Source organism: Callithrix jacchus, chromosome 13 (genome assembly GCF_049354715.1).
Source record: "Callithrix jacchus isolate 240 chromosome 13, calJac240_pri, whole genome shotgun sequence".
NCBI classification, from domain to species: domain Eukaryota; kingdom Metazoa; phylum Chordata; class Mammalia; order Primates; family Cebidae; genus Callithrix; species Callithrix jacchus.
The window spans coordinates 40,676,489-40,701,251 of NC_133514.1; the positions used below are offsets into that span (position 1 = coordinate 40,676,489).

General features: G+C 36.6%; 2 protein-coding genes across 4 annotated transcripts in view; one reads left to right on the forward strand and one right to left on the reverse strand.

Annotated features, from left to right (window-relative positions):
- The window catches only part of ADAM2 (ADAM metallopeptidase domain 2), a 75,137-nt gene extending 62,128 nt beyond the window's left edge, over positions 1 to 13,009 (reverse strand). For 2 of the 3 annotated variants that reach the window (XM_078347535.1, XM_035270361.3), the window contains exons 1-3: positions 12,934 to 13,009; positions 12,234 to 12,310; positions 9,339 to 9,394 (exon numbers count right to left, since the gene is read on the reverse strand). Coding sequence is in view for 1 of the 3 variants with exons in the window: in XM_035270361.3 (XP_035126252.1) it covers positions 9,339 to 9,394; positions 12,234 to 12,310; positions 12,934 to 12,988 (188 nt within the window). In the remaining 2 variants the exon portion in view is untranslated. Of the gene's footprint in view, positions 1 to 9,338; positions 9,395 to 12,233; positions 12,311 to 12,874 lie in introns of all 3 variants that reach the window. The other variant, XM_054243878.2, reaches the window with a different exon arrangement.
- A 79-nt stretch (positions 13,010 to 13,088) lies between these two features.
- IDO1 (indoleamine 2,3-dioxygenase 1) overlaps positions 13,089 to 24,763 on the forward strand; it is a 54,546-nt gene continuing 42,871 nt past the window's right edge. The window contains exon 1 of the mRNA XM_002756982.7: positions 13,089 to 13,265. The gene's annotated coding sequence lies outside the window, so the exon portion shown is untranslated. The remainder of the gene's footprint in view (positions 13,266 to 24,763) is intronic.

Below are 24,763 nucleotides of genomic sequence, written 5' to 3' on the forward strand. Positions count from 1 at the left end.
TCAATGCAAAGAAACTAAGAACCTTGAAAAAAGATTTGAAAAAAGATTCGAGGAAATGATAACAAGAATGGATACCTTAGAGAGGAATATGAATGAATTAAAGGAGCTGAAAAACACAATACGAGAACTTCGCGAAGCAAACGCAAGTTTCAATAGCCGAATTGACCAAGCAGAAGAAAGAATATCTGAAGTCGAAGACCAACTCAATGAAATAAAACGAGAAACCAAGATCAGAGAAAAAAGCGCAAAAAGGAATGAACAAAGTCTCCAAGAAATGTGGGACTATGTGAAAAGACCTAACCTACGTTTGATAGGTGTACCAGAAGGGGACGAAGAGAATGAATCCCAGCTGGAAAATACTCTTCAGGACATCATCCAGGAAAATTTCCCCCACCTAGCAAGACAAGCCAACACTCAATTGCAGGAAATACAGAGAACACCACAAAGATATTCCGCAAGAAGAGCAACCCCAAGGCACATAATCGTCAGATTCAACAGGGTTGAAATAAAGGAGAGAATACTAAGGGCAGCCAGAGAGAAAGGTCGGGTCACCCACAAAGGGAAGCCCATCAGACTCACAGCAGATCTCTCGGCAGAAACACTACAAGCCAGAAGAGAGTGGGGGCCAATATTCAACATTCTTAAAGAAAAGAACTTTCAACCCAGAATCTCATATCCAGCCAAACTGAGCTTCAGAAGTGAAGGAAGAATAAAATCCTTTGCGAACAAGCAAGTACTCAGAGATTTTGTCACCACCAGGCCTGCTTTACAAGAGCTCCTAAAAGAGGCACTACACATAGAAAGGATCAATCAGTACCAGCCATTCCAAAATCACACTGAATGCTAAAGAGCTTCAACATAATGAAGAATCTACAACAACTAACAGGCAAAACAGCCACTTAGCATCAAAATGGCAGTATCAAATTCACACATAACAATATTAACCCTAAATGTAAATGGACTAAATGCACCAATCAAAAGACACAGACTGGCAAATTGGATAAAAATCCAAAACCCATCAGTGTGCTGTATCCAGGAAACCCATCTCACATGCAAGGATACACAAAGGCTCAAAATAAAGGGATGGAGGAAGATTTACCAAGCTAATGGAAAGCAAAAAAAAGCAGGAGTTGCAATTCTCATCTCTGATAAAATAGACTTTAAAGCAACAAAGATCAAAAGAGACAAAGAAGGCCATTACATAATGGTAAAAGGATCGATACAACAAGAAGAGCTAACGATCCTAAATATATATGGACCCAACACAGGAGCACCCAGATACATAAGGCAAGTTCTTAATGACTTACAGAAGGACTTAGACTCCCACACAATAATAGTGGGAGACTTTAACACTCCACTGTCAATACTAGACAGATCAACCAGACAGAAAATCAACAAGGATACCCAGGGCTTGAACTCAGACCTGGAGCAAGCAAACCTGGTGGACATTTACAGAACTCTCCACCCCAAATCCACAGAATACACATTCTTCTCAGCACCACATCACACCTACTCTAAAATTGACCACATAATTGGAAGTAAAGCACTGCTCAACAAATGCAAAACAACTGAAATCATAACAAACAGCCTCTCAGACCATAGTGCAATCAAGTTAGAACTCAGAATTCAGAAACCGACCCAGAACCGCACAGCTTCATGGAAACTGAACAACTGGCTCTTGAATGTTGACTGGGTAAACAACGAAATGAAGGCAGAAATAAAGAAGTTCTTCGAAACCAATGAGAACGAAGACACAACGTGCCAGAACCTCTGGGACACATTTAAAGCAGTCTCTAGAGGAAAGTATATAGCAATAAGTGCCCATATGAGGAGAATGGAGAGATCCAAAATTGACACCCTATCGTCAAAATTGAAAGAGCTAGAGGAGCAAGATCAAAAAAACTCAAAACCCAGCAGAAGACAAGAAATTACTAAGATCAGAGCTGAGCTGAAGGAGTTTGAGACACGAAAAACCCTTCAAAAAATCAATAAATCCAAGAGCTGGTTTTTTGAAAAGATCAACAAAATAGACAGACCACTAGCCAGATTGATTAAAAATAAAAGAGAGAACAACCAAATAGATGCAATAAAAAATGATAAAGGGGAAATCACCACAGATTCCACAGAAATTCAAACCATCATCAGAGAATATTACAAACAACTCTATGCACATAAACTAGTAAACCTGGAAGAAATGGATAAATTCCTGGACTCCTGTGTCCTCCCAAGCCTAAACCAGGAGGAAGCTGAAACTATGAATAGACCAATAACAAGGTCTGAAGTTGAGGCAGCAATTAAGAGCCTACCTCACAAAAAAAGCCCAGGTCCAGATGGGTTCACAGCCGAATTCTACCAGACACACAAGGAGGAGCTGGTACCATTCCTTCTAAAACTATTTCAAACAATCCAAAAAGAGGGAATCCTTCCCAAATCATTTTATGAGACCAACATCATCCTGATACCAAAACCCGGCAGAGACCCAACGAGAAAAGAAAACTTCAGGCCAATATCCATGATGAACATAGATTCAAAAATCTTCAATAAAATATTGGCAAGCCGATTGCAACAGCAAATCAAAAAACTTATTCATCATGATCAAGTAGGATTCATCCCAGGGATGCAAGGCTGGTTCAACATACGCAAGTCTATCAACGTAATTTACCACATAAACAGAATCAAAAACAAAAACCACATGATTATCTCAATTGACGCAGAGAAGGCATTTGACAAAATTCAACAGCCCTTTATGCTAAAAACCCTCAATAAACTCGGTATCGAGGGAACGTATCTCAAAGTAATAAAAGCTATTTATGACAAACCAACAGCCAATATCATACTGAACGGGCAAAAACTGGAAGCATTCCCTCTGAAATCTGGTACTAGACAGGGATGCCCTCTCTCACCACTCCTATTCAATATAGTACTGGAAGTTCTAGCCAGAGCAATCAGGCAAGAAAAAGAAATAAAGGGTATTCAAATAGGAAAGGTGGAAGCCAAATTGTCTCTATTTGCAGACGACATGATAGTATACCTAGAAGACCCCATCGCCTCAGCCCAAAAACTCCTGAAACTGATAAACAACTTCAGCAAAGTCTCAGGATATAAAATCAATGTGCAAAAATCACAAGCATTCGTCTACACCAATAACAGACTTAAAGAAAGCCAAATCAAGAGCGAACTGCCATTCGCAATTGCTACAAAAAGAATAAAATACCTTGGAATACAACTCACAAGGAACGTAAGGGACCTCTTCAAGGAGAACTACAAACCACTGCTCAACGAAATCAGAGAGGACACAAACAGATGGAGAAACATTCCATGTTCATGGTTAGGAAGAATTAATATCGTGAAAATGGCTATACTGCCCAAAGTAATTTACAGAATCAACGCTATCCCCATCAAGCTACCATTGACTTTCTTCACAGAACTGGAAAAAACCACCATGAACTTCATGTGGAACCAAAAGAGAGCCCGCATAGCCAAGTCAATTCTAAGCAAAAAGAACACAGCGGGGGGCATCACACTACCGGATTTCAAACTATACTACAAGGCTACAGTAATCAAAACAGCATGGTACTGGTACCAAAACAGAGATATAGACCAATGGAACAAAACAGAGGCACCGGAGGCAACACAACATACATACAACTATACAATCTTTGATAAACCTGACAAAAACAAGCAATGGGGCAAGGATTCCATGTTTAACAAATGGTGTTGGGAAAACTGGCTAGCCATGTGCAGAAAGCAGAAACTGGACCCCTTCCTGACACCTTACACTAAAATTAACTCCAGATGGATTAAAGACTTAAACATAAGACCTGGCACCATAAAAACCCTAGAAGGAAATCTAGGCAAAACTATCCAGGACATAGGAGTAGGCAAGGACTTCATGAACAAAACACCAAGAGCATTGGCAACAAAAGCCAAAATAGACAAATGGGACCTAATGAAACTCCACAGCTTCTGCACGGCAAAAGAAACAGTCACTAGAGTGGATCGGCAACCAACAGAATGGGAAAAAATTTTCGCAGTCTACCCATCTGACAAAGGGCTGATATCCAGAATTTACAAACAACTCAAGCAGATTTACAGGAAAAAAACAAACAAGCCCATTCAAAAGTGGGCAAAGGATATGAACAGATACTTTACGAAAGAAGACATATATGAGGCCAACAATCATATGAAAAAATGCTCATCGTCACTGGTCATCAGAGAGATGCAAATCAAAACCACATTGAGATACCATCTCACGCCAGTTAGAATGGCGATCATTAAAAAATCTGGAGACAACAGATGCTGGAGAGGATGTGGAGAAAAAGGAACACTTTTACACTGTTGGTGGGAGTGTAAATTAGTTCAACCATTGTGGAAGACAGTGTGGCGATTCCTCAAGGCCTTAGAAATAGAAATTCCATTTGACCCAGCAATCCCATTACTGGGTATATATCCAAAAGACTATAAATCGTTCTACTATAAGGACACATGTACACGAATGTTCATTGCAGCACTGTTTACAATAGCAAAGACCTGGAATCAACCCAAATGCCCATTGATAATAGACTGGATTGGAAAAATGTGGCACATATACACCATGGAATATTATGCAGCAATCAGAAATGATGAGTTCGTGTCGTTTGTAGGGACATGGATGAATCTGGAAAACATCATCCTCAGCAAACTGACACAAGAACAGAAAATGAAACACCGCATATTCTCACTCATAGGTGGGTGATGAAAAATGAGAACACATGGACACAGAAAGGGGAGTACTAAACACTGGGGTCTATTGGGGGGAAAAGGGGAGGGCCAGTGGGAGGGGGAGGTGGGGAGGGATAGCCTGGGGAGAAATGCCAAATGTGGGTGAAGGGGAGAAGAAAAGCAAAGCACACTGCCATGTGTGTACCTACGCAACTGTCTTGCATGCTCTGCTCATGTACCCCAAAACCTATAATCCAATAAAAAAAAGAAAAAAAAAAAAAAAAAAGATTTAGTCAAGGCCTTGGAGTAAGAAAGGATTTCTTATACAAGATACAAATATAACTTACCATAATGGAAGAATTATCTTTATGAAATACCATAAGTGTGAAAAGACAGGGAAAGAAAAGGTCAGATTAGAATATCTTTTGACAAAGAACAAATGTCTTAAACAGGCACTTTACAGGGGAGAAATTCCATATGGCTGACTGCTGTATTTAAAAAGTTAGAGAAATTATTTACAGTTAGAGAAATACATATTAAATCACAGTAGTATGTAAGTATATAATCATCAGCATTTAAAACTTAAAACATCTACCACTATTAATAGAATATATAATTCAAAGGGGTATATAAATTAGTATAATGCTTTGCAAGAAATGTATGGTGATTATGAAAATGCATGTAACTTCACCCATCAGTATGCTATTAGTCATATAGCTATAAAATCTTGTGCATATTTCCAAAAGAATATATATTTTAACATTACCAAACTAGACAGAAACAAAATGTTCAAAATAAGATTAAAAAATTGTTTTATAATCATGAAATTGGATACTATACAGTAATAAAAATGGATAAATTGGAATTAATTGCAACAACATTGAAAAATCTCACAAACATTAAGTGACTAAACTAGAAAAATAATAATTCATTTATTTAGAGTTAGACAAAAAGAAGCCACATTAGCTAGGATAATAAATTCTATAATGGCTTATTTTCCTCTGGGTGCACGCTCAGGCGTGGAATTACTGGATCAAATGACAGGTCTACTTTCTTGGAAATCACTGCTAAATAACTTATTCATGTAACCAAATACCACCTGTTCCCAAAAAACTATTTAAAAAAAATTTTTTGTAAAAGAAAAGAAAATATAAAAATAAAATGACCAAGAAAAAAAAAATGTTAAATAAAATCAAGGAAATGGATATCACAACAATCCAGAAAAGTAGTAAGAAGGACTGAGGGGCCATTATAGGAAATGACAAATAGTACGACATCTTGAGTGCATTCAATGTATGTTTAAAGTCAGAGTGTTATATAAATGCTCACTTCATGACACTCATTTAACTGTATAAACATGTTTTGTTTTTAATTTATGCCAATTTTATTATACGATGAACATTAAAAAATTAAAGATAATTTAAAGTGATTCTTATGACAGAAGGGAGACGTATTTCCCTGTTTCCATCACTACTCTTGATATTGAAATAACTAATAAACAGTAATTTTCAAATACAGGATTACACTATAGTAAACTGGTCGACAGGTTAAATCCAGCTAATAGATTATTTTTGAAAATAAAATGGCATTGCAAAATAGCCACACCCATCATGCGCATATTGTTTATGGCTGCTTTTACAACAGAAAAGAGGAGTAATTGCAAGTGACTATATAGAGCTCAAAGTCCAAAATATTTACTATCTCCTCTTTGCCAAAACAATTTCCTGATTTCATTATATTATAGGGTTAATGGGAATGATCAAAGCAATAGAAACCAAGACCCGTACCACAGCTGAAGGAGTGAGCAGGTGAAGCTGTGCAAAGCAAGACAGAATCTGGATCAGAATCATGCCTTAAGAATAGATGGTTTAATGAAATATATGGTCATTGGCATGAAAACACATTATTTGAGACAATAGTCCCCAGCCTCAGAATACACTGATGCAAGCCTTAAATAAAAGGAATAGAGCTAGAAATTTCCTCTGCAAGTTGCTAACAAACACATATAAAAAATCAAAACTTGCTTCTGTCATCTCAGTGTTTGTTTCATCCCAAAATTTATATTTGGAAACCTGATCACCAACGTGGTGGTTTTAGGAGGTGGAACCTTAGGGAGATGATCAGGTCCCAAGGCTGGAACTGTTCTGAATGGGATTGCTCTCCTTATAAAAAAAAAGCCTCAGAGAGTTGACCTGCTCCTTCCACCATGTGAGGGCACAGCATGAAGGAACAATTTATGAGCCAGGAAATGAACTTTCACCAGACACTGAATCTGCCAGTGCCCTGATCTTGGACTTCCCAGCCTCTAGAACTGTAAGAAATAAATCCTTGTTGTTTATAAGCTACCTAGTCTATGGTATTAATATTTTGTTATAGCAGCCCAAACAGACTAAGATACCTGCTGTACACAGACCCTGGACAAAAGGATGTTACTCAATACTGACCAAGGCAAAAATAGCAACACATGCAAAAATGAAAACCCTAAACTGTATCTCAGGCAGATGTGAAATGGATTCCAAACAGCCCTATTATTACCGAAACCCCGAGCTGATGAAGCATGGAAACTTTTGACCCAATTAATTGTCGTAGCAGGAAACAAGCAAAAGCATCCACAAAACCACGCTCAAAGAGAGGTCTCCACAACACAAAAAAGATTAGGGGATGATGGAAGATAAGGTTCACTCAAAAAAGCTCATCAATGATGATTTCAAACATAGGGAAAAGTCCAAAACTTGAAAATTTGGAGAAATCCGGTAGAAAAATAGCAATAATCAGGTAAATTATGAAACTTAAGAATAAAGGTTAATGTTTATTCAAAAGACAGATAAAAGACAGAGATCAAATCCATAAAAGATTTACAAAACATAAATGTGTCAATTTGTGTAGAAATCCTAACCATAAAAAGTAGTCATTGAAAAAATTCTTGAATGTGTGTACCTATGCAAATGTCTTGCATGTTCTGCACATGTACCCCAAAACCTAAAATGCAATAATAAAAAAAAAGAAAAAAAAATTCTTGAAGTAGACTAGACATATGTACCCAGAATAAAGCGCAAAATCAGGAATAACAAGAAATGTGAATGAGTACATAGAAATGTGTGATAGATAAGTGAGTCAAAAATTGCTGACTTTGGAGAACAAAATTAATTCACTAAAATTTATGTTAAAGGGCCCCAATGTATATCCATTAGCATTCCAGGAAAAGTTAGCAGAGTGAGAAAAAAGTAGAGTTAAACTTAAAAATTGACAAGAATCTCCAGGATTGAAGCAAGGATGTTAATTCTCAAATTGAAAATTCAGAGTCCTTCGAGATATAAACAAAAAGAAATCAATGACTAGCATGTCACAGACAAACCACAGCATCTTAAAAGATACCAGAAGTACTCATCAGTCTTGGTGTTACTCTAAATATTCTACTAACCTGGATCTCCTCTCAAGTTTCTCAAGAACTCAATGTGCAATGTGATAAAACTGATTCCTGGTGTTCTTCTTTTGTATATTTGAAAGCCCTTGGAGATGGTCATGTTGCCAGGAAAAGGCACAGTTTGGTGCTAGCTCTGCACACAATCCAGGCCTCCTTGTCTTTTGAAATCACCCTGGATATCTATGAACTGTTGGCCATACCTGAAACTAACTAGTTACCAAGATACCCTGGGTAGGGACTGGCAGGGCTTGAGGGAGACCGCTAACAATGGTCACCAAGGCTTCAGTACTCCACAGGGGGGGTACCCAACAAGGCTTTATGTTGTCCCATCCCATAATATTATACACTTTATTCTCATCTGATGCAGGTAAAATGTAAAAACAGTGAAAGCTTTGCATTTTACTTTTATTATAGATTTGGTCATTCATTTCTAAAATGAGTTGTAACATTTTATTTCTTGCTACTTTATTGATATTTTACAAAAATGTTTTGAATGTTTTTGAGCCAAGAGTTTTTCTGCAACTGCTCTTGAATTTACAAATATCTGGTGATTCTGTGATTAAGACTTTGTAAGTACATTCTAATCTTATTGTGCTAGTCACAAAAATGTGGTTACTATTCAAAAGATTTTTTATTTTAGTATGATTTTATTTCTTAAGTACCTTTTCACCACTTTGTGCGAGAAAATAGCCACATTATTTGTAAGGTATACAGTATGTGATTCATCCATTACATCACCATAAATTGTACTGTATATTTTATACTTTTTTCTAACAGAAAAAAGAGTTTAAGAAATCTACTGTTACAGTTACATTTTAATTCAGGTATTCTTATATGTCTAATTATACTTTACATATTTTGACTATATTAAACATTTATAAATACCGTATCTGTGATGCAGAAAGTAATGTCACAGGATGCTTTACTACTGATCCCTAAGTGCTCTCAGTCTCCCCACTTGGTGTTCTAAGGTCACACCTGTTGGTAAGATTCCATCTGAGTTTGCTCTATGTACTTCTTCCAGAAGGCAGCACTTGTTTGTCTTCAGGAAAAAGTAATGTTGAGTCTTATTTTAATGTTATTTCTTCAAACTAGTACCATCTATCTTACAAATAGAAAACATTTTCTGAAGTTTATGATGTATAAAAATATTGCAGCTATGAATTCTAAAACTGACACAAAGAGAATTGATAAAATAATGATAATGACCTACTTTTGCATTAAATTCACAGTATATGGTTTCCCTTCAATTACAATTTTGTAGGATACCTGGCAGGAGAGTACATTGAAAATGCAAAGAAAATGAGAAAAATGTTAGAAAGGATATATATCATTTTACATTAATGATAATCACATTCTAAAACACATTCATAAAACAGAAAAAATAAGAATGCTGATTTATCTTAATGGCATTTGACATTATAAGTCTAAATTTCACAATCAAAATAATGAATAGAATAATTTATATACTTCATTTGTTCATTTTGAAATGTTTATGTTGATTTTACATCCTGCAACTTCATTGAATTCATCTTTTTGATCTCACAGTTTTTTGGCGGAGTCTGGGGTTTTCTATATATAGGATCATGTCAGGTGCTAACAAAGATAATTTTACTTCCTTCTGGTTTTGGATACCGTTTATATCTTTTTCTCTGCCCTTGATAATTAGTACTCTCAGTACTATGTTGAGAGTGGGAATTCCTGTCTTGCACCACATCTTAAAGAAACAGCTTTTCGTTCCTTTCCACTAGCTGTGATGTTAACTATGAGTTTTTCAAAACTGGCCTTAATTATATTCAGATATCTTCCTTCTAAACTGTTAAAAGTTTTGAATCAAGAAAGGATGGAAAATCAAGTCTTCATGGAATTCTGTTTTGAGATCTCCTGGTGTTTTCGTATCCACATGCGTCTATGCTCAGATTCCTTGTTCTTACAAGGACACCAGTCGTATGGTATTAGAACTCATTCTATTCTAGTAAGCTCATTTTAATTTTATTACCTCTTTATAGACTCGGCCTCCAAATATACTTATATTCTGAGGTACCAGGGGTTAGAACTTCAACAAATAAACTCTGCTTTGGATTTGGAACACCTGTTCTGAAGACTCAACTTTTTAAAGTCATTTCTCAGTTAAAATATTTTTACCATTTCCTCTTCTCTTCCCCCCATTTCAGGAATGCCAATTTCTCTGTGCTTAAGCTTCTAATTCTTACCTTTTCTCTCAGTCTTTCATATGTTGCATTTTGTCTCTTCAGTTCTCTGTTCTCTTAATTCCTGACTTTTATATTTTCAGACTACGTTTTCCACTTTTGGAAATTACGTTCAGTTATTTTGAAAAATCTAGTAATTTTAGGTTGAATGTTCTTTTGATTTTTAGTCTTTACTAATTGTAATAATTTAACATGTACATTGTTTCATATTATGTTTGTAGTATTTGTTGAATTAATAAGCATAACAGTCTCATTGAGTTAAAAATACTATTAATTCATTACTTTGTATCTGGCACTATTCTAGGCGAGAATAACACAGACATTAACAAAATAGACCTTTTTTTCCTCATGAACTTGACAGTTGAAAATGGGCATTTGTTTCCTACTTTACTTATTGCAAATCACTACAACAATCAAGTTATTTTTGTTTGAAGATGTTTCTCTCCAGAGATTATCTGCTTGTTTTCTAATATAATTAACATCTCCATAGTACTTTTACATTAAAAAGGTTTCATAAAATATTGTTAAAAAACCTCACTGCTGGCCGGGCGCGGTGGCTCACGCCTGTAATCCCAGCACTTTGTGGGGCTGGGGCGGGTGGATCATGAGGTTAAGAGATTGAGACCATCCTGGTCAACATGGTGAAACCCCGTCCCTACTAAAAATACAAAAAATTAGCTGGGCATGGTTGCGCATGCCTGGAGTCCCAGCTACTTGGGAGGCTGAGGCAGGCAGGAGAATTGCTTGAACCCAGGAGGTGGAGGTTGCGGTGAGCTGAGATGGCACCATTGCACTCCAGCCTGGGTAACTAGAGTGAAACTCAGTCTCAAAAAAAAAAACCCCTCACTGCTTTTTTTCTATTTAAATGATTTGTTTTATTAATAGATATGTATTCCTTTAAAAATAATTTATATAACATCTAAGGCTATAATGTCTGTATTAGGATGACATATGGATATTTGCTAAGGAAATGTTTGCATTTAAATTACTAGAACATCTGCCACTAAACCAAAAAAAAAAAAAAGATTGATGTTTCAAGAAACACATTCCACTTCAGAAATGGATTCTAGAACTTAGTGAAAATGACAAGAAGCTTTTATATTCGAATTTTAAAAAGAGAATAATAGTTCTGAACTAAAATAATCTAAAACAGCATGAAAGGAACAGTCCTAATCATTAACATAGTTGCAACCAGGGCTAAAAAATCATTAATATAATGTACAATTAATTTAAGTAATCATCCCATCCCATATAAGCAAGCCAAGGCTTACTTAACACCAATGAAAAAAATTTCTCCAAATACAGACGGAACGGTGAGAACAGAATCTCTAGGATGATCAAGCCAATGATTATTCAAAGACATCCGAGAGGGAGTCAGGTTCAGAAAATGGACTTGGGGTTTTCCTATACAGCATCACTGCATCATTATTTCTGTGAAAGATTGTTGTTCCTGGTTCGTTTTCAAAAGGGCTTTTCCATCCAGGGAAAATTGAGCATAAATATAAAATTCAACGGGTGTGCATGAATGAAAAATGGCAGATTAACTTCTTAGAAACAAAATATTTACACAATTATTTTTATTATTATTTTGAGAAGGAGTCTCCCTCTGTCACTTAGGCTGGACTGCAGTATTGTGATCTCAGATCACATCAACCTCCATTTCCTGGGTTCAAGTGATTCTTCTGCCTCAGCCTCTGGAGTAGCTGGGATTACAGGCGCGCACCACCATGCTCGGTATTTTTAGTAGAGATGGGATTTCACTATATTGGCCAGGCTAGTCTCCAACTCCTGACTCGTGATCTGTCTGCCTCAGCCTCCCAACATGCTTGGTTTACAGGTGTGAGCCACCGCGTCCAGCCATGATTTTTAATTAGTAAATAATGTTAGTGATTTATTACCTGTGATTCGATTCCTTCCTTTGTTATTGACCGTATTTTCTCTGGAACAGTAATTTGCACAGGTAGATTACCAAAATCTGCAGGGTGCAAAACGTTTTATTAGAACACTACCCATCATCTCAGAGCTTGTTTTATGAGCTTTTCACCTAAATTTTTAATCTCTATTTTATATGCTGACTCTCATTTTTATTATCTTTTCAAATAATCTCAATTCCCATTTCTTTCTAAAATTACAAGGAGATTTTGTTTCTGTTTGTTTGATTATTTTTTTTTTTTTTAAAGAAGTAGGTATACTTCTTTAGGAGTATTACCCTATAGGTGGGATCTGATAATCTTGGGTCAGTAGGTTCAAATCCTTCAGGACAAATAAACTCACTCTGGATCCTTCGACTAGAGAGTACAAAAGTTGGGTCTCAACCTTCACGCTTGTGAAAAATTCAAAGCAGGATCTGAAACTACAATTTTGAAATATCCACTTAAGGCCCGGGACCTCCCATCTTTCCTAGGTTTCCAGGACATGTGGGAAGGCCCTCATCCCATGTGAATTTTGGTTGGAGAAGGCGGCAATGTCGGGGTGAGCTCAGAGTTACAGAGTTGGAAACCCCACAGGAAAGCATCCTCCCAGGGATGTCCAGTGTAACCTGAAAGGAGAGTACCGCTGAGGGTCCCAAAACGTCAAAGGAGAGGTTTTTCTGCTTACTACTGTCCATCCGCAGCCCGCCGAGCCCGCCGAGCAGAAACAAGACTCGCCACATGGCTTGAAGTCCTGGGTCCCCGCCGGAATAATGGCAGTTGGTGGTTACAGGGCAGTTGGGAGCGCGAGATGACGCCGCAGCTATGCAGCCTGCAAGAAGCAGGAGGCTGGGAGAGCCCAGGTGGGCTGAGGCTGGGTGCGCTGCGCTGTGGAACCTGCGAGGCCTCGGGCGCTGTCTCTTGCAGGACAAGGACTCCACTGGACGTGATGCCTAATTAAGGCAACAACAACAAAATCACTTCCAACAGCCGAGGAACAGGAAGATTCATAAACATTTCGTAAGTAAAATTTTAATCAAACATATATAAACATGTTTATAGTCAATCATAGGGTCAGAATAATTAATATTAAAGTGAAAAAAAGTGTAATTAGTACCGCGACAAAGAAATGAAAAAGAATCACCCAAATCCCCAAATTCCCACCTCACCACCGTGACTTCTAACAACCAAAGATTAGTTGTGTCTGTTTTTGAACTTTTCGCAAATAGAAGCAATTGCCATGTACTCTTTCATGTTTGGGTTCTTTTAGTAGGATGATTGCAAGGTTCATCCAAAGCAATAATTGTTTTATCTTCATTGGTGTATATTACAAATTCAATAAATATAATACGATTTGTTTTTCCAGTTTACTATTAGTGAATATTTGATTTGTTTATTTTTCCAGCTATTAAAAATAATATTTAGCTATAAACGTTCTTCTACATGCCTTTTGGTGTAATAACTAAGGATTTCTACTGTGTATATTTCTAGAGTGAACTTGCTGGATCACAGCGTATGTATTGGTAGATGCTTCCAACAAGTTTTCCAAGACTGTACTGATTTATACTCCCACCAGAAGTGTATGAAAATTCCACTTCCTCCACATTGGTGCCTACACTTGTTTTCCTCCCCTCTCTGTCCTTCATTTTAGTCATCTCGGTTTCAATTTGCATTTTCATGGTGGTTAATGAACTTTAGCACAATTTTATCTGTTTATTGCCATTTTATATAACTTCTTTGGTAAATATCTTTTTGAGAATTCGGTCAATTTTCTAATTGGGTTGCCTTATCTCTTTCTTATTGTATGTACAATCTGTTGATTCATTAAATATATGATTTTTATGTAGGATAAAATGATTGCAAATAACTTGTATACCAGGGCTTGTTTTTTCACTTTTAATAGATTTTTGTAGATACAAGTTTGTCTTATTCAGAAATTTTATTTTATTTCAAATGTAATGAGGTTTTCAATAGTATGTATTTTATCACAGATGAATTTTATCAAATGCATTTTTCTGCATAAATGATGTGATCATATAGTTTTCTCCATTTTTTATTAATATGATAAAATTATTGATTTTTCAGTGTTAAAACAAACCTGCATTTCTGGCATATACCATATTTGGCCATCATGTGTCACTCTTTTATATTTTGCTGGTTTGATTTTCCAGTATTTTGTTTTGCATTTTTGTATTCATATTAGTAAAGATATTTCTCTGTAATGTTCTTTCAATGTAATGAACTTGCCAATTTTTGTATCAGAGACATGTTGCTCTCATAAAAGAAATTTAAAAATGTTATCTCTTTCTTTTCTCTTTGAAATAGTGTAATGCTGTGAATATTTATTCTTTTAATGTTTCTTCACATTTGGAAATGGAGTGATTATGGCCTGGAGTTTTCTTTGTGAGAAGATTTGTTTACTTATCTAACTTCCTTAAAACTTTCAGATTATTTTTATTTTTTTGTGTTGGTTTAAGAAAGTAATGCTTCTTACGGAATTTGTCTGTTTCTTCAGACTTACTAAATTATTGATAAAAGTTGTTTATAATACCTTCCTCTCTTCTATCAACCTTTTAAGGTGTATAGCATCTGCAGACATACCCCTTCTTTCATTCTCAATATTGATAATTTGTGACGTTTCTCTTTATGTTGGGTAAATAGTTCTTGGAATTTATGATTTTTATTTAGTTTTACGGAAACTCAGTTTTGGATTCCTTTACTTTTTCCTATTGTATGTTTTCTGCTTTGTTGATTCTTATTCTTGTGTTCTTTTCCTTTTTTGTTCTTTGGGCATAATGTTCTTTTTCTAGCTTCTAAGATTGGAAGTTTATATTATTTACTTTAAATGTTTCTTCTTTGTAACCTATGCTTCTAAAACTATAAATTTCCACCTATTTCCAAATTTCTATCTGTTCACTACTTTAACTTCACCAATGTAATTCTTATACTTGATTTCAATATACTTTACTTTCAGTAATATTCAATTCTAAATGTTTTCTAATTTTCATCATGATTTCTTTTTGCCCACATGTTTAGTGGTGTTAAATTCCACATATTTGAGCATGTCTTAATTACTTTTTTATTAATGTCTAACTTAATTCCATTGTGATCATAGATTGTATTCTGAATGATTTCAAGCCACTGCAATTCACTAAGAAAAGATTCATTAGCCATTAGATGACCCATTACCTTGAATGTTCCAAACTTTAAAAGAATGCAAACATTAAAAGAATGCTGACGATTTAGTTGTGGATAATATTATTCTTTAAATGTCAACTAGATCAAATTGGATGATACATTTTCAAATATTTTATATCTTTATTACTTCTTTTGTCTGCTTGTTCTTTTACTATATTCAACTAAGAATACTTTTTTATTTTTCATTTGTGTTTCATCAATTTTTAATTATTGCATTTTGAAGATATGTTATTTTGTACAAACTTTGTAGGGATGTTTTGTCTTCCTGATGAAGTGAACTTTTGTCATTATGTCACTCTTTGCTCATACTAACTTTTTGCCATTACATTTATTTTATCTAACACTTCCATAGCCAGATTTTTGTTTTTATGATTAGAATTTGCCTGGAATATTTTTAAAAAATATATCACTTTAAAGCCATGTTCCTAAAGTGTGTGTGTGTGTATGCATATGTTTGTCTATAAATAACATATTGATTTTTAAGTTTAGTCTGATAATCTTGACTTTAATTGAAATATTAGGTCCATTTCCTTATAGTAATTACAGACATGTTAAGTATGTCTCTCATCTATTAGTAGTTTTCTATTATTTTTCTAATAGTTGTCTGGTCTTTTATTTTTACTCTCTTCTTTTGGATAATGAAATCTTCTTTGAATTTAATTTCACCTAGTTTCTTTAATTTTTAAATATGCTATTTGTTCTTTTGGGGATTTTTAGTGTTTAGAGATTATATTATATATCTTCAACATATTGCATTCCACATGCCCATAATAAACAAAGTAAGAATATTGCAATAATTCAATTTAATTTAATTTTTATAGTCACATATTTTACATATATACATATATGTATAATTAATAGGCATTTTTACGGCTGTTCTAGGTTCAGAAAAATACCCAGTGGAAAACAGAGTTGTCATATACCCTTAAACCCTTCAACACAGCATCTCCCACTGTCACCATCCTACATCAGTATGGTATATTTGTTACAAGCCATATTACAAGCCATCAATGTGTTACAGTGTACACAGGACAAATCTGCAGCTTACATTAGGGTTGGCTCTTTGTGTTGTACATTCCATGAGTTTTGGCACATGTGTAGTGATGTGCGTCTATCATTATAGTGCCAACCAAAATCTTTTCCTTGCTTTATCCTCCACTTATGCATCCCTTTTTCCTCTCTAAACCCCCAGCAACCACTAATTTTTTTACTGTTTCAATAATGTTGCCTCTTCCAGAATGTAATAATGGAATCATCAGTAATGTAGCCTTTTCATTTTGGCTCTTTTCACTCAGAAATTTAAGGTTTCTGGCCAGGCACAGTGGTTCACACCTGTAATCCTAGCACTTTGGGAGGCCAAGGTGGGTGGATCACCCTGAGGTCAGGAGTTTGAGACCAGCCTGGTCAACATGGCAAAGCCATATCTCTACTAAAAATACAAAAATTAGCCTGGTGTGGTCGTGGGTGCCTGTAATCTCAGCTACTTGGGAGGCTAAGGCAGGAGAATTGCTTGAACCCAGGAGGCAGAGATTGCAGTAAGCAGAGATCATGCCAGCACTCCAGCCTGGGTGATAGAATGAGACTCTGTCTCAAAAGTCCTGAGTCAATCTAATACAAGCATTCGTGCAAGTGGGATCTTCTGGAGAATGACCAGACAGGTTAAATGTCAGTTCTTTTAGGGTGAGGCTTTCAAAGAGCTCCATGTTTGCTATGCTTCCTCCAGTGCCTACTGGGCTGCACTAGAAATGCAGGCTGTCATTTTTCAAGGACACTGTAGATCTGGATCGTGATAGATAGGACTAGGATAACTTAAAATACCACAAAGTTTACTGTTCTTACTGAGATTTAGCTGTTTGTCTTGAATAAATGTTCTCTGGGAAGCTGCAAGCCTTTGAATTTCCTGACTTACAAAAAATTTGGTCCTGAGAAATTTTGACATTTGCTTATTGCTTATGGAGAAGAGGATTTTCTAAGATTAATACACTGCCATTTCTAGTGATGCCCTATAGTCATGAAGAACTATTTTTTAAACTCTGTATAGATCAGAGCACATAAGAAAGCTGTTCTGTTATTTTTGCCATTATTAAAAGTTATGTTTTATGCACAATTCAATGTGAAGAAATATGAATTTGTATATTTTGCCTTTCCCTTTTTAGACATATAGTCTTCTTTTTCTAGGCAACAGAGACTCCATATAAAACAAAACAAAACAAACAAAAAAGATCACAAAATACTCTATAAAAACCACAACCTTGCATAAAATCCATCTTATACAAAACAATACTTCTGTGAGGACATATGTTCAGCATCTGCCTCTCTGGTACCACCCTTTTTATCCTTGACCGGAGGATTGTTATCTCAAAACAAAACACTGGTAAGAGTAATCAATAAGATAACAGAAAGGCACAGATAAGCTATGTCATAAATGAAAAGGTCATATTAGTTACAAATGTTAAAGAGATTAAAACAGATCACAATAAACAATGAGATAATAAATTGGCAAATTTAGATGAAACACAAAAGTTCCCAGAAAAACGTAACTCATTCAATTGATTCAAACATAAAGAGACAACTGAGTATTTTCATATTAATTAAATCATTTGAATCATTATGTCAAAATCTTCCCAAATGTAGCTTCAGTCCCATGGCTTTTCTGGTAACTCCCACAAAAAAGAAATTGTGAAACAAACATTTTCAACCTCCTAAAAACACTTCTAGGGAAGAGAAAATGAAAGATGGAAAATCCACTGTTTTGGAAGTTTAAAAAAAAAAATCAGAGCACCATTAATAAAGACAAATTGGAGGGAAATTTCACTGATGAATATGGATATAAGCACCCTAGACAAAGTATTAGAAAACTCAATTAAGATTCTCATTATAAATGTACAAACAAATTTGATTCAACCCAAGAATGGAAGATCAGTTTAATATTAGAAAGTGAATGAAGGTAGTCTGCCCTTTAATAGATTTAAGGTGGTTTAAAAAACAAACAACATGACCTTAGAAGGTATTGAAATAGCATTTTACAAACTCAAACTTCAGGACCAGGCACAGAGGCTCAAGCTGCAATCCCAGCACTTTGGAAGGCCAAGGTGGGCAGATCACAAGGTCAGCTATTGAGATTCACTCAGGTGGCTGGAAAAAACATTAGGGAAATATTAGGAAAAGTTACAGATTATACTCTCAAGCCTTTTGGAAGGCCTAAAGGTTTTAACAGAATGGGCTGAAGGCAGCCAGTTCATTACATTAGAACTGTAGGTCATAGGGTAAAAGATTAGGGACAATAAAAGCTTCCCCAGTTAAGTCAGTTTACCCCACATTCCTTTGTTTCTACTCTGTTTACTCATGTAATCTTTGTGTGGGATGACCCTCTCAGGGGGAAGTTAAAGGGGAATTACCCGCTAATGGTGTTTACTCTGGGCCCCGAACCTAAAGCTTTTATCATTCCTGAAACCACTGCTTTAACCATGGTAATTATCCACAAGTGTGGATAATTCACTGTACTGGGTGAGAGAGTGTACTCATTCATCTGTCATTGAGTCTGGGTCTGCAGGGCAGACCTCTGCCGGTGGCAACTGATGTCTCAGGTGGTGACCCCAATGTAGCATTCAAAACAGCTGACCCCCAAAGAGGGACACTGATGTGACTGAAACCACAGCAGGTGCCCTGGTGTGAGGGGCTGGTGTGAAGAGACCCAACATGATACTCGTCACAGCAGGTTCCTAAAAGTGGAGCAAACCGATGTGATCATCACTGTGAAGAAGGAATAACAGACCTCCCAAGAACCAGAAATAAAGGAGACCTCGTAGTCAGGTCAAGTAGTCAGTAAGTCATCGGTACACACTCGGGATTGCCATGCTTGCAGAGGAATTGTTTCATGCTATCGATTAATCATGGGACAGCAGTTATCAGCTCAACAGATAAAAATACCGAACATAATACAAACTGCCTCTTCCCAAATCCCATTGTTCTCAGCAAAAAGCATACCAGAGGTAAAGCTCTGGGAACCAGTGGGGAGAAATCATGCACAAAGGCATCCAAGGAAAAGGAAAAGGGACAACGGTCTGAAGCAAGCAGCATTACAGAAGGAACTCGGCCTGCCCAGCAATTGATGATCAGCAAGGCAATCAGGTGTATGTTTATAAAAGGATAAGAAAAAGGTCTTACAGGCCAGAGCCATGTGGCCAAGCAAAGAAAAAGGAAAGGAAAAAAGGCTCCAGCAGGGAAGCTCCACCCAAGCCGGCAACTGCCTGGGCAGGGGGAGAAGACAGCACCTGGGCAGGGCCAGCACATCTGCCTTCCCGGGACTTGGGTCACTGCAGCTGCTCACCAAGGTGTCCCACAGCGAAATTTTATGTGTTCTTTGTATACAAGCAACATCCCAAATTGTAATTCTCTGCTAAAATTCAAGTTCAATTTAAAATTCTGATAATAGCTACTGTTGTTATCTCTAATGTAACTCTCTTAAAATCCAATTTAAGTAAACGAATAACCTCTAAAAGGAGAGAAATTACAGAAGGTCCACTAATTAAAGAGCAATGAAAAGCTAAGCATGTAAAACCACACATTACTCTTTAAAAGAGAATTTTAACCAAATTGAATAATATTTTTTGAATTAGGAAGTAAAAATGTTGTGCCCATTCTCAGAAAGTGAAGAAAATTTGTCTGTAAGTATGTAAGTATAGTAAAAACAAATGCATGAAACAGTGATTTCAGACAGTCTTTGTTCTACTATTAAGTCACTGTTTTCAGAACAGTTTGCCAGTTTAAAGTTCATAAACTTGGTCAGCCTGAAAACTCAATTACAAGGTTTAAGCGATTCTGCCTGTGGCTTTAAGCACATAATAAGGTATATTTGAGACTCTACTTCTAGAGATATTTTCAGATTTCCTTTAAACTTCATGTTACCAATTTCAGCTTGCCATCTTCATGAATTATACAGTCAATTGCTGAGTTACGGTCCTGATATCATCGGGGAAGTTTCCTTTAAGGAAAGAGCATTTCAAAGCAGTATTACACTCCTTCATACCTAATACTTTAACACTGTTTACTGATAAATCAGGTAAACAAAGAAAAGCTGCAGAATGGTAGAGACCACCTAATTCAGTCACCTGATCTAAGTTTACTAATAGTCAGAGAGCTGAGATTGGAGCCCTGATTCTGGCACTAAAAACTTTTTTCTGCTCAGCCCATACATGCAGTAAGTGACATGGCTTACTCAGTTTATCTACTACAAAACCTCGAAACAGCTTTAATTAAGTCTAATCTTGAGCCCACAGCTCACTGCCTAGGATATTAGCTTATGGCAATGAACAAGCAGACTCACAAATGATGACATCACTACTTGACCAAGACAGACAGAAACAGAAAAAATCAGAAAGATAAAAAGAAAAAATAAGTGAGAAAAAAGAGGACTAGAAGAGACAAGATCAGAGAAAGATACAGAAAGTAGGACTAAAGAAAAAGTACAAAAAGAAAAGAAAGAGTCAGAAAGAGAGAGACAAAGAGAAAGAGACAGAGAAAAAGGCAAAGAGAGAAAGAGAGGCACAGAAAGCAAGACAAAGGACATAAAGTAGAAGTACAGAAAAAATTAAGAAAGTTATAGATATAAGAATGTACCTTTAGGCCGGGCGCAGTGACTCAAGCCTGTAATCCCAGCAATTTGGGAGGCCGAAGTGGGTGGATCACCAGGTCAAGAGATTGAGACCATCATGGCCAACATGGTGAAACCCCGTCCCTACTAGAAATACAAAAATTAGCTGGGTGTGGTGGCGTGCACCTGTAGTCCCAGCTACTTGGGAGGTTGAGGAAGGAGAATTGCTTGAACCCAGGAGGCGGAGGTTGCAGTGAGTTGAGATTGCACCACTGCACTCCAGCCTGGCGCCTGGCAGCAGAGCGAGACTCTGTCTCAAAAAAAATGAAAAGAAAAAAGAATGGTTATAAAACAGACAGTTAAGACATGTTGAAGTCTATGAAAGTTATGAAAAATATTACAGGAAGGAATTTATGGAGAAAATGTGTAATTTTTGCTTTAAAAAGTCTAAGCAAATTTTAAAACACTGATTGTAAAAGAAATTCTGTGTGTAAACATATTGGTTAAAAGTTAAAGAAGTTCGAGACCAGCCTGACCGACACAGAGAACCCTGTCTCTACTAAAAATACAAAATTAGCTGGGCATGGTTGCGCATTGCTCTAATCCCAGCTACTCGGGAGGCTGAGGCAGGAGAATCGCTTGAACCTGGAACATGGCGGTTTCAGTGAGCCGAGACTGAGTCACTGTATTCAGCCTAGGCAACAAGAGCAAAAAAAAAAAAAAAAAAAAAAAAAAAAAAGTGAAAGAAGTATCATCTAGTTTTCCTGTTAACTAGACATTACAATATAGCACAAGTTTTTCATAAAGCACTAACCTGCTCTTTTCCAAAGATTATAAAATGTCTCTTAGCACAGGCACAACCACTAAAATTATAAGTACACCAGCACCAGCCTGGAGACTACATCACTGAAGGATGGAAAGAAGAAAAAACTTGAGCCACCCTGAGAGACCCTGCAAGATGATGCAGCTTCCTCAAACGAAGGCTACTCAGAAGGCTAAGCAAATCCAGTTTAGGATTTGTTTCTTTTTTATTCTTTCACTCTGCCTGCAACCTGTACTTGCTACTCTCTATCAAGCCATCTTCCAAGCTACAACACCCGCTTCACGGCTTCTAATAACTACTGCTTAACTAAAAGAAGTTAACATACTCCTAGTCAAGTTTCTCAGTAATGGCATACAGTAAGCTGAAATGCCAAGTAACACTACAAGTCAAACGCAAAAGGTTCATAGTTACATGTATAGCCTTTATAGTCTCAGCCATAGTCATCCTGGCAACTACCAGTGTGGCAATGCCATCTATTACTGAGTCCATACAAACAGCTGCCTTCGTAGATAATCTGGCCAAAAATAATGGAAAGGTGTGCAAGATCATCTCTCCTAGTTAGACCCCCATTCCTTAGAGTCAGTCTTTGACTGGAAAAAATGTTGCTAATTGAACTCATAGTTGTCTTATGTTATTTGTTAATTCTAGGATGCAAAGCTGAAATAAAAGCAATGACTGCATCGCCTGACAGACACAGTGACCACCTCCCCTGACAGGCCCATAGCTGAACACATTAGTGGCCGACAGACAACAGAGCCTAATATTGTTAATCAAAAAAAGGGGGAAATGATGGGATTCATTCAGAGTGGCTGGCAAAGTATTAGGGAAAGTTATAGATTATAATCTCAAACCTTTTGGAAGGCTGAAAGGTTTAATGGAATGAGCTGAAGGCAGCCAGTTCATTATGTTAGAACTGTAAGTCACAGGGTAAAGATAGGGACAATAAAGCTTCCCAGTTAAGTCTGTTTACCCCACATTCCTTTGTCTGTTTATGCATGCAATCTTTGTGCTGTATGGTCCTCTCAGGGGGAGGTCAAAGGGGAATTACCCATTAATAGTGTTTACTCTGGGCCCCCAGGAACCTAAGCTTTTATCATTCATAAAACCATTCTTTTATCCATGTTAACTATCTACCAGCATGCTGACTTAGAACTTCTGTTATTAAATCTATAAGGAATAAATGCAAGGAAGGACAGGAAGTAGGGGTTGGTTAGCTGCAATTGCCCTCTGAAAGCAGCAGATGACCATCCCTAGCCCACTCAAAATCACTGTACTGGTTGTGAGAGTGTATTCATCCATCCGTCATTGAGTCAGGGTCTCAGGACAAACCTCTACAGGTCTGGCTAATTTTTTGTATTTTTAGTAGGGTTTCACCATGTTAGCCTGGCTGATCTCGAACTCTTGAACTCAAGTGGTCCACCCACCTAGGCTTTCTGAAGTGCTGGAATTACAGGCCTGAGCAACCACGCCCAGCCAAAAGCAATGTGAAATAGATGATTTGTTCAATGGACTTTCTGAAAATTTCATGTTCAGACTATTGATAGAAACAAGGTTATTTTTATTCGATGTTGCAGTGAGGCTTTTCAGAGATTCTGTCTGAGACTCTGTATAAAGTTCTAACAGTGTCGTACAGTTGTAGATTTGTAAAACTGTAACAGAGTTGTAAAGTCTGTACAGGAAGCTCCAACAGATGTAGCAGTAGCATTTTCTCTGAAACTTACGATAATACGATAATACGTTATTTGCACCTTTCAAAACTTTTCTTGTAACAAATTTTTTGTAATAGCTTCTTCCACAATTTCATAATTTAGCCAGTATTTATCAAATGATGTTTCAAGATCAACCACATAACTCAAAAATCAGACAGATGTGTTTCAAGCGTCAGTACAATGGAATAAAATAGAAGACCTTAATAATGTATGTGAACTAAGGTTTACAGTCACCACAGTGGTAAAGCAAATGTTAAACATTTTTGTCTGTGAACATCAACTTTTCCATGCTGGGTCGCAAGTTTGAAATCATTTACAATTTATCTACCTGTGAGGTACTCATTGAAATGTTGCAGAATTCAGAGACTGGAGACACCCTTAAGGTAGCAGAAGGAGTTTATTTTAGGTTTATTATGCCGGCCCAGCTCAGATTCGCATCCAAAATGGCTGAGTACCTAACAAAGACATGGTTGATATTTTAGACATAAAGTACACAGTGGCCCAAAAACAAGTTTGCAGGTGCAGAACGAAGACAGTTTATCAAGCAACGCCAGGCACATAACTCAGGCTTACATATGACTTTTGCTATGCAGCACTTGTTATCTGTAGAGCTCAAGGATCTAACACAGGCCTTATCTGTTGCCCTCTGCTACAGCACCTAGAAGGCTGGAGTCCAGCCTGCTTAGGCATTCTCCTATGACCTTCGCTGCACTACAGAAACTTACGGTTATCAGCTATAGAGAATAAGAATACACGACTTTATAAACTTATAAAACTTGCCAAGCAGGATACAATTCCACGGGAGGGGAAAGGACTCAGGGAAGTTTGCTTATAGAGAAAATTTTAGTTTCTGCTCCTCTTTCCCACATTAATTTTAATTTTATATTGTTATTTTATTAATTTTTATTTTCCCTCTTCAGTATGATTTTGAAGTACAGACCAATAATGTTACTCCCTGAATTTCAAGAGTTAATAATTTTTATCAATTTTGTCAATAATTTATAGTTTCAAAATTCTTGCCATAACTTCCTCTTTAAGTATGGGCAGTATAGTTTGAGACATTCATTGAATTATTGGGTTGATTCAAATCATACATAGTATAATACTTCGTGGTTTCAGAATCTCCACTGCAAAACAAAACTGCCCACTATCTCTTAAAAGAGGTCCTTACAGACTGCATAAGGAAAACCTTCAC